We start from the raw sequence: 10,886 nt of genomic DNA, 5'->3' as shown, positions 1-10,886 counted from the left end.
GAGGGACAGAGAGAGAGAGAGAGAGAAAATGAGAAAGCAAGCCGCCAGGTCCGGGACTCTAACCGTGGTTGGCTATGTGGGAGTCCAGCGTCCCTAACCACCACACCACCTGCTGGCCCCAATAAACCTCTATTTCTTTATAAACCATCCAGTCTCAGGTATTTCTGTCTAAAACACAGTGATGGACCAGGCCCTTCACAAATGTGTCGCTGAAGAAAGTGGGACGCAGAGTCACAGCTCCCCGAGGATGCCCACGTCCCTATTTCTAGAACCTGCATACGGCCCCTGCCACGGCCAAGGCTTGCAGACAGTTATGTTAGAGACCTCTGATGGGGGTCATGCCGGTTGCCCCGGCGAGTTCCACCTAAACACATGGGCCCTTCAGAAGGGAGAGCCATCCCTCTGTGATTACGAGCGGGTGCGGCTACAGACTCCCATCGGGTCTCCGACGCGGCTGGCCTTGAGGATGGAGGAATGGGCCATGGCCACATGGACCAGCTCTGGAAGATGGAAAAGAGAGGGACTCGACTCCCCAGACTCCAGAACAGCCTGGCCAGCATCTTGACGTTAGCCCAGCGAGACCACATCAACTCCCAGGGCCCTGAGAGAGAAACCTAAGTCCGTGTTATTCTAAGCCTCTGAGTGTGTGGGAACGCGTTAGGGCGGTTAACAGGAAACAGACACCGAGGAGGAGGAGTGACTAGGTCCAACGCATCGCGGTAACAGCCACTCTCAACCTTCACAGGGCTGTCCCCAGCGACAACACCGTTAAACATAGATTAGAACTGTACTTTCATGGTTAAAGTGACAGAAGTACATGCTCATCATAAAAAATAAACTTTTAAGAAGACCCTGAAAAACAAGGAAAAACAAATGAAAATGAGCATTTACCCCTGCCTGCTTGGGAACAGCATCCTTCAGATTTCCAGCAGTTTCTTCCGGTTCTAACTGCCTTTTTAACGTGACTGTAATCACTCAGATGCTGAGTTACAGGTACTAGTTTTTTAAGAAACAGCCGTGTAGTTCTGATTTTGAAGGGCTACATGTTCATAGTGTGAAAAAAAATTTTTTAGTCTTTTGTTTTCCCCCTATATGGCACATGCAGAATGGAGAAGGGATTAAATCACACACACACACACACACACACACACACACTCGCCCAGGGGAACATGGCCAGGTCACATCCCTTCTCCTCCATTCCCTTCTCAGGATTTTGGGCGCACACACACCTAGAATGATTTTCCAAGTCCCAGGTCTGGGACTAGAACTGCACAGTAGGCCCGTGGGAGCTGGTCTGGCACTGTGGCAATGTTTAGAGTACAGAAAGCTCTGACAAACTTTTAAATCACTGGGGATCTCCCCAAGAGATAGCATTTTAATGTATTATATTAGTCTTTTAAAAAACAGCCGGACGCATTTACACCTCTCGTCTTTGTTGTAGACACAGGCAGAGTCTCGGTGTCAGGTGGAAGCAGGTACATAGCTATAACCAAGTGTAGGTCGTTTATCAGTGTTTTCCAAGCACCACCTCCCAAGTCCCATCACAAAACCACATCCAAATCATTTACTTAAGGTGTAAAGTGGCATGGTAGTTGGCATGGTTCAAGTCCTGGACCTGGCGGCTTGTTTTCACGTTCCCTCTCTCAGTCTCTGTCTCTCTCTGTCTCTCTCCAATAAGTGCACATGCCTGATAAATTTTAAAATATAATAATAAAATAATTTAGAAATTAAAAAGGTGTAAAGGTGCAGGAAATGATCACCTGAGTCCTTTGGCCATAAAAGTAAACTCAGACCACACAGTCCGGGTCCCACAGAGAAGGGAGCCTCTGACGGCCAGCTCTCCCGCGGCACTGAGAGCAGTGCTGGGCAGCTACGTGTCCACGGTGCTTTCTAGAGCCAGGGGAGTCTCCAGGTGACAGTGAGGACACAGGGCCATGTTGTCAGAGCTCAGAAGGAGCCGCAGGAAGAGGATCAGCCCAGGGGAGCCCCCCGAGGACCACACTCCACTGAGCCCGAGGAAGATGTCATCTAAGGCATCTTATTTAACCTGCTTAAAATTATAGCACACACAGTTTGGGTAGCCAGCTCTGACATTAAACAGCAGGGACCTGAATCACCTGGAACCCGGCAGGCAGCCTGGTATTGGGAAGAGTCGCCCCCTGCTGGCTGAGGCTGTGCACGCACCCCCTCTGGCTCTCCATAGCCTCAGTTCCAAACCGGCACCAATGTTATTTACTTCAAAGGATGGAGCCACACGGTTAATAACTAAAAGCCTGCAGCGTCTGGGATGTAGTAGGGAGTAAGTGCTCAGTGACCTCCAGTGCCTGCCTTTATTTTTTTGGAAAGATTTTTGCTACGGGGTGCATCCACTCACCAGAGAGACAGAAAGTGAGAAATCACCCCACGGGGATGGCCACGCCACAGTCCCTTCTCCTTCATTCTCCTCTTAGGATTTTGGGCATACAAGCACACACACCTGGCATGAGTTTCAAGCCACCGGATGCAGGATTTGAACAGAGTCAACCACGTGGGAATTCAGTATCTTAACCACTACTCCACTTGCTGGCCCTGCTAGTGCCTGACATTTTTCTGTGCACCTGCTTAGGTTTTTCTGGGTGTACACGTGATCAAACCACATGTGGCTTTCGTTCACGAACGATGGAAGCATCCTCCTGTCACTCATCCTCAGGCATCGCCGGGGCGGGGTATCCTTGTTGTGTGCACCCCAGCGTTTCTCCAGTCAGGACATGCCACCCTCGTCCACCCTCCCCACTAGACCAAGGGCAGGGCTAGCTGCAGTCACTCGCCAGCGAGAGCCGGAGCGGCCACACCTGGGAGCCGACGCTGCGGAGAAGACGGGGTGCGGAGTGGAAGACGCTCTGTCTCCAGCAAGCACATGTGCCCTACAGCAAGACTGAAATAAGTAATAAACGAACAGGGGCACGACATCAACTGGCTGCACGCTTCCTTCTTAGCGGAACACAACAGTCAGCATTTTACTGTGGACTACGTCCTAAAATAAAGCTCACAACACACCTACCAACCTTTTCACTTATCATTTCAAGGTTTTTGGTTTTTTTTTTTGGGGGGGGGAGGTTTTTGCTATAGGGTGCATGTGCTCACCAGAAAGACAGAGACAGAAAGTGAGAGATCACCCCCCAGGGGAATGGCCATGCTGCAATCCCTTCTCCTCTCAGGATCTTGAGCACGCACCTGGGCCCGGTGAGAGTTTAAGCCACCAGGTCTGGGACTCAAACCGCAGTCGACTACGTGGGAGTCCGGCAACATAGCCATTATGCCAACTACTGGTCCATGGTTTTTATGTTTAGAAAGGACTTCTTCAGCCCAATATTAAATATTTCTCATTTTCTTTTATCATTAAAAGGTCTGTTTTCTTTTACCGTAAAATCTATGACTTATTTTCGACCTATTTTGGTGTAAGAACTGAAGTAAGGATTGGCTATATTTTTTCTAAGAGGCTAACTCCCTGAAACGGTCCAATTCATCTTTGCCCCAGACTTAAGACACTTCCTTTACTGTAGCAAAATTCCCCTCTGTACTCAGTTTCAGCACCCACATTCTTTGTTACTGTGCCAGTCCCACAAAACATTACCACTCCATCAACTCTCACACAGCTCCGAGGTGTGCCCAGGAAGAAAACATGCCGATGAAACCTGACACACCGTGGACTGTAAGCAGCGAATCAGCGTCAAGATTAAAATGGTTAAAACTGTGGGCCAGCAGGTGGCAGGGAGGCTAAGGCGCTGGATCTCACATGGTTGACTGCGGTTCAGGTCCTGCACCTGGTGGCTTACAAATCACATCGGGCACATGTGTGTGCATGCCCAAAACCCCATGAGGAGAGTGGAGACGGGATTGCGGTGTGGCCATCCCTCATGGGGGGTGCTTTCTCACTTTCTCTCTGTCTCTGAGGTGAGTGCACATGCTCTAGGCCCATGCTAGTTAATTCACTCTCACATGGCAGGTGGGGCTGGTCAACTTGGCTACTTTTCCCCCCAACAAGTTTCCAATTGTCACTTAATTTCCCCAAATATATTTGCTCTTTTTTTTAATTTGGCAAGTCTCCGACATCACAGAAACAAAACACCCTTGGCAGCCCCGTAGCACAGCGGGTAGGTGCTGTACAGAGGGGGCTGGATTCCACACAACTCACTAAGGTTTGAATCCCAGAGAAAGCTGTATTACACACAGCTGACAAGGGTTCAAATCTCAGCCCTGGCCGTGACATGGGGCGCATACACATGCCCAGAACCTGACTGGATAATCAAAAAAAGATTACAGCATGACCAAACCTCCTGGGGAGTACTTTTTCTCTCTTCTCTCATGTGCATTCACATGCTCTATTGTTAGTAAAAAGGGAAATTAGGGGACCAGCGGGTGGCATGAAGGTTAAGGCAGCTAGATCCTATATGGCTGACTGCACAGTTCAAACCTCAGACCTGGCAGCTTGAAAATCGTGCCAGGCGTGTATGTGTGCATACCCGAAATCCCAAGGGGATGATGGAGGAGAAGGGGTTACGATGTGTGCAGGCGTGATTTTTCACTTTCCCTTTCACCGTGCCTCTTCCTAGCAAGCACACATGCCCACAGCAAACAAAACAGAGAGGACTGACCTGGGAAGGCCAGCCAGGAGCATGATGGTTAAGGCAACTGGTCCCACATGGCTGACTGTGAGGCTTAAATCCCGGACCTGGCAGCTTGCAAATCACACCCGGCTCATGCATGTGCGTGCCCAAAATCCTGAGAGGAGACTGGAGGAGAAGGGATTACAGCATGGCCATCCCCCTGGGAGGGATGACTTCCTTCTTTTTCTCCCCTTCCCTTCTTCACTCCCAGGGAACGTATTTGCCCTATAGCAAAACTAAAAAGAAAAAAAGTCACAGCCTTCGTTTTTCCCTAGTCAAAGAGTATTGCAAAATGTGCAGCCTCTGCCACATTTTTCACTCCGAGAAAATTACTGTTGCCGTCTCATCTAACTTGCTAAAAAGACAACCGAGAAATATACAAGCTTTGTGTAGTAATCACGGATGGCGTGAGCTTCTACATGTTTTAGAGAAAATGAAAGGTACTTGTTGGGGACTGACTGCTTGTGTCCCCCCAAAATTCCTAATGCCTGTGATGGTATCTGGAGGGGGGACTTTGGGGAGGCCACTAGACCATGAGGGTAGAGCCCTCTCGGACAGGAGTGCCCATGAGACGAGCGCGTGCTCTCTCTCTGCCATGCAAGGATGCAGCTAAAGGAGCTCTCTGCAAGACAGGAAGCGGCCTCCGGCCAGGAACAGAATCAGCTGGCCGGAGCGAGACTTCCAGCCTGCAGAACTTGCGAAATGAACGCCTGCTGTTTAAGCCACCCAGCTGGTGGTATTTTGGTCACAGCAGTCCAAACTAAGACAGTACTTGAAGGACATAAAGGAAAGGTTAGCTCATTTTAAGATCCATTTAAAGACTATTTCTAGTCACAGTCTTTCTCACACTAAAAGTCATCTCATGGAAATAGCTTCAACTACAAAGAAACAAGATACAAAAAATTACATTTTTTTTAATAGTTTGCAACAGGGTGTGTGTGCTTACCAGAAGCGGGGAAGGAAAAGAGAGAAATCACCCCCTGTGGGAGTGGCTACTCTGAAATCCTTCCTCCATTCTCCGCTCAGGATTTGGGTCATGCAAGCGCAAGTGCCCAGCATGCTTTTTTTTTTTTTTTTTGGAGAGGTTTTCACTATAGGACGTGTGCGCTCCCCAGACAGACAGAGACAGACAGAGAGACAGAAGGCAAGAAATCACCCCCCAGGGGGAATGGCCATGCCGCAATCCCTTCTCCTCCATTCTCCTCTCGGGATCTTGGGCACGCATGCACACGCGCCCGGCGTGAGTTTTAAGCCACCGGGTCCAGGACTCGAACCACAGTCGACTATGTGGGAGTCCAGTGGCATAGCCATTACACTAACTGCTGGTTCCTCCAGCATGCATTTCAAGTGGCTGGGTCTGGGACTTGAGCAGCACCGTTGGTTATGTGGGATCCAGCAGCCTTAATTAACCTCCACACCACCTGATGGCCCAAGAGCTAAAATGCTAAGAGCAAGGATGTGAAGTCACAGCATTCGTGCGCAGTCAGGACCAGGGACCAGGAAGCACATCCTGCCCTGGGGAGGTTGTGGGGCCATTTGTCCTTCCCTCTCCTGCAGAGGCAGAACCACGCCAGTTACGTAAAACGTGAGGCTCTGGGCCTTTCTCTAAGCACCTCACTTGAGCATCACCAACAAACGCAAACAGTTTTCTGAAAACAGTGGAGGCTCCAGCCACGGGCAAGTGCTGACTTGTGACCACCCTGAGGCCCCTGCAGGACCCACAGGCCAGACCCAGTGCCCGTCTTTGCAGGGGCCAGGCAGGGAACACAGCCATGCAGTGCTGCATGTCTGGGACACAGCAGCATGTGTGCAGACACTGGATGGGCAGACACTGGCACGTGCAGTGGGACATCAGTGACTAGACCCTGGAGATGTCCACTGAGCAGAGTCTAAAGGTGCAAGTGGAGCAAGCCGGGACAAGGGAAGGGGGACACTAAGCTCACAGATGGAAGCCCACTGGCTACCAGAGAGACAGCGGGCCCAGCCACGGAGGCCGAGGGCTTGGGATCTGGAGCAGGAGCCACAGGGCTCTGGGGAGTGGAGATGAGCCGCTTCCCCTCCCTGACTCGTACAGAGGCAGGTCATATCATGACAGAGGAAGAGGCGGGGCTCCCAGCCGAGCAGGCCCTGCTGCTGTCCTCCACGGTGATACAGGAGTGCCCACGTAGTCCAGGCAAGCTCAGCAGGTTGCCAGAGAACAGCGTCGGGGTCAGGCTAGTACAGCGCTGAGGGCACCGAGACCTCGATCAGGACACCTAAAGGACTGAGGGGGCCCTGGGGAGAGAGAAGACACCGGAGGCTCGGGGGAACACCTGCATGGCTTAGATAATGGCTTGTCCCTCCAAGTGTGGGTTGGGACTTTGTCCCTCAAGCGATGGTGATGGGAGGCAGTGAGGCCTTTAAGAGGAAGACCTGCCTTCAACGTGGGCAGGCACCACCCGGTCTCCTGGGAGCACGGGCCAAGCAGAGCTCTGTTAGCCGGGGTCACTACAGAGGCAGGACCCTACCTGCAGCCCTGTGCACACAACCAAGTCCCGGCTAAGGGCCAGACTAAGGCCCAACGGAATCACCGCAGGACTCCCTCACTCCAGAACCATCGGGGCTGTGACAGTGCTCGCCCTGCTCCTCCCTGGGGAGGCTGAGGGCACCTGCACGCTCAGTGGAGAAGTAAGTTTTGTGGTGCTGCAGGCCACGTGTGGGGTTGACCTCCATGCAGTGGGGCCCGCAGCCCGCCAAAGACAAAGGGCCTCCTCGGCGTATGCAAGGCCACGTTCAACCCCAGGCCACCAGCACTAGGGGTGCCACTGAGGCCACCTGCTGCCACCAGCATGGCCTGGCTTGTATGATCATGAGCTGCAGTGGGTGGGGTCACTGTGTCACTTGTACCTTGGGGCAGGGCTGTGACTTCTGGAAAAGCAGCTCTCTCACTCACAATGGATGGCTGCCACGGCTTTTTTTTTTTTTTTTTTTTTTTTGAGAAAAAATGTCTTCCAGCCTGAATTTAAGCTGGCTTAGCTGAGTCCACAAGTGACATTGAAAGTTGGGCAAAGGGACCAGCAGATGGTGTAATGGTACGTTGCTGGACCTCCACACAGGCAACTGCGGTTCGATTCCCAGACCTGGTGGCTTAAAATTCATACAGGAAATGTGTGCGTGCGCGCCCAGAGTCCTGAGAGGAGAACGGAGGAGAAGGGATTATAGCATGGCCATGCCCCCTGGGGGTGACCACTCACTTTCTGTCTCTCTGTCTCTATCTTTTCAGCAAGCACACACTCCAGATAGCAACAAAAACTCTCTTAAAAAAAGATATGAAATTATACAAAGAGCCCAGCCAAGTTCAGATCTTTCCAGAAAACAAAGGCTCCTGTAGGACCCTGCAGAGAAAATGCCCGATTTTCAAGGCAACCTCGGGTGCTATGGGGAATGTTTTTTTCTTTTTTTTTCTTCTCTCTTTTTTTTTTTTTGGGGAGGTTTTTTCTTTTGGGCCCATCATTTCATTTGGAGAGGTTTTTGCTCTAGGGCACATGCATGCACTCGCCAGAAAGACAGAGACAGAAAGCGAAAAATCACCCCCCAGGGGGGATGGCGATGCCACAATCCCTTCTCCTCCATTCTCCTCTCGGGATCTTGGGCACTCACGCACACGCGCCCAGCATGAGTTTTGGCCACCAGGTCCGGGACTTGAACTGCGGTTGACTACATGGGAGGCCAGCGACATAGCCATTCCGCTAACTGCTGGTCCCAGGGAATGAGTTTTTTCTAAAGTGAACCAACATTTTATGACTTACAATACAACCACAAATGTCACCAGCGTGGACATTGACCCACCAAGCTTGCCCTCCTCCTCCCCTAAGCGTGGCGGTTTCTCGGGCTAAATCGACATCAGCCTATTGGCCATGCACGCTCCTCAGAAGTCACGCAGCCTTTGCTCAGCGGGTGTCCGGCTCCCCGTCATGGACTATCTGGAGGCCCGGCTCAAGTCCCTAGGGCTGGTGACTTCTCCCCGGTCATTAGCAGAAAGAAAAGCTGTGGCCACACTCAGGTGCTATACCAAGGATTTCTTCACCGTTGATAGTGTTTACAGAACGTCACATACGTAAAAAAATTTCAGACCCGTCCGCAAGTGGACGATGATTTACGCGAGCAGAACCCAGGACAGCCACCCGAGAGGCGCCGAGACGGACAATGGCAGCGGCTGTGGCCATCAGGGGCTAGATCTTCCGAGGAGAAACGCGAGGAGGGCCCAGGTGGTGATGATGCCACAGACTCTGCAAGACACGACCATGGGCAGGGCAGAGCTTGGGGAGCGGGGGGCCCTGGAAGGGCCAAAAGACCGCGACGAGGCCCGCCCCAGGACACAACCTGATGCCATTCCTTTCCTCGTGCCCCAGGGCCAGCGCCAAGCTGCTGCCTCAAAGGCTCAAAGGCTCTGCAGGTGGTCGCTCCCTGGTACCAGGGACTCACTTCACAGGTCGGCAGAGGGAAGGGCTGCCTGGGAGCCCAGTGGTTCTCTTCAGCAGCGCTGGTTTCTCTGGAAATGGCTATCGGCAAGCTGACAGAGCTTAACAGCAGTGCCATCTTCCGAGCTGCTGGGGCCCTGAACCGTGGGTCTGCACGGACCCTCCTCTGTCTCCGCCGGGCTTCATGCAGGCCAGACGCACAGTTCCCTGGCTGGCACCTTCTGCCTGTGCTCCCCGCTCTGCCTCCTCCAGCTCGACCCAGAGGACAGAGCAGTGCTCATAGGGCATGTGTCCTCCACACCCCCATCCTTCCACTTTCCCAGGGTGAAACCCAGAGTCCTCAGCCCACACCCCCGCTAAGGAAGCACCCAGCTCCTCCACAGCGCTCTGCCAGGTGCATCCTGCTCCACCCCGCTCAGCTCCCAGGTGGCCCTGCCGGGCTCTCCCTCCCACCTCCAGGGTCTTTAATGAGGTCCCAGCATCTCCACTGAACTGTCACCTCCTCCAGACCCTCCACCCCAGCCCCAGCCCTCTTCTCGTTTCAACACCTGTCACCTACACGTTATCTGGCTTATTCTGTTCACTGTTTGTCACCTCCTGCCAGAAGGGACCTTCATTCTACTCACTGGTGGATCCCGAGGACCTGCTGCAGCCCCCCTCACCCCGTGACACGTCCCAGACGTGCAGAGTCACTGGACTGCCGCGTCACCCCCTGGTGCACACGCCCCGCCATACTCACTGTAGCGCGCAGCTCACGTCCGGCGAGTGCCTCCAGTACCGGTACAGGGAGACCCGCAGGGTGGGGTGGCCCCTGAACTCCTTCAGGACGTTCCGAGCACTGCCAAAGGAGTTGGCTTGGGTCAGCCCAGCCACGGCGGGCGGGCGCGGAGGGGCCGCGGGGCAGGGGCACCTACTCCTTGAACTTGTTGGTGAGCAGCAGGAACTGGCTGGGCGTGAGCCGCCGGACGTCGAACTTGCAGAGATTCTGGAACTCACGGTACACCTGCTGCTCACTGATGCCAGGCCACCTCCTGACGCTGAGGAGGAGGATGGGGGGACGGACGCTCGGGTAATCTGGGCCAGAAAAGTTCTAGAAAGTGAATACAAGTTTTCCTCAGTTCTGACGGCTTACCCAATTTGGAGATGCTTAAAAAGACACACACAAAAAAAAAAAAGAAAAGAAAAGAAAAGAAAAAACAAGAAAGGCTATGTTTGAGGTTGGGGGGCGGAGAAGGGAAGGGAGGGACGAAGGACTCCACACTGCTCTGGCAGAAACACACACACGCAGAGTATATTTTTTAATAATTATTTACATATTCATTCATTTTATTTTGGTTTGACCAGAGAGAGACACACACACAGAGGGAGAGAGAGAGGGAAAGTGAAAGCCACCAGGTCCTGGACTCGAATCGTGGTAGGCCACGTGGGAGTGTCCAGCGCCTTAAGCACCACCCCACCTGGTCCCCACAGTAATTTTTTTTAAGCAGGGATGTGAAACTCTTCAACCCTAGTCCCGGTTTCCATCACAATCCCAGTCACACTCTCAGAGGACGCCCGGCCCTGCCCGTCAGCCTCCGCACTGGGTATCGGAGCTAAACAAACTCTACTCACGATTTTGGGGACGCCGGCTCGGATGAGGTTCACCTGGTTCACGTAGGGGGCCAGCACGTGCAGGTACCGAGGGAAGGAGGGCTTGAGCGTCAGGCCACTGCTGCAGGGACAGAAACCCCCGAAGCCTCCAGACAAGGCCATCACTGCCGCGTCTTCGGCTCAGGCCACG

The 10,886-nt window shown here is 52.9% G+C and overlaps 1 protein-coding gene across 1 annotated transcript in view; it reads right to left on the bottom strand.

Moving 5' to 3' along the window:
• Positions 1-8,616: 8,616 nt before the first annotated feature.
• Positions 8,617-10,886, bottom strand: part of PNLDC1 (PARN like ribonuclease domain containing exonuclease 1) — a 26,301-nt gene continuing 24,031 nt past the window's right edge. Inside the window, exons 16-19 of the mRNA XM_006152244.1 lie at positions 10,718-10,817; positions 10,021-10,196; positions 9,846-9,944; positions 8,617-8,914 (exon numbers count right to left, since the gene is read on the bottom strand). Of these exons, the coding sequence (XP_006152306.1) occupies positions 8,851-8,914; positions 9,846-9,944; positions 10,021-10,196; positions 10,718-10,817 (439 nt within the window). The 3' untranslated portion in view covers positions 8,617-8,850. The remainder of the gene's footprint in view (positions 8,915-9,845; positions 9,945-10,020; positions 10,197-10,717; positions 10,818-10,886) is intronic.

This window comes from Tupaia chinensis, unplaced genomic scaffold (assembly GCF_000334495.1).
Source record: "Tupaia chinensis unplaced genomic scaffold, TupChi_1.0 Scaffold000346_1, whole genome shotgun sequence".
In the NCBI taxonomy this organism is placed as follows: Eukaryota; Metazoa; Chordata; class Mammalia; order Scandentia; family Tupaiidae; genus Tupaia; species Tupaia belangeri.
The sequence above is the reverse complement of the archived record's forward strand: the minus strand, read 5'-3'. Positions and strand labels throughout refer to the sequence as shown.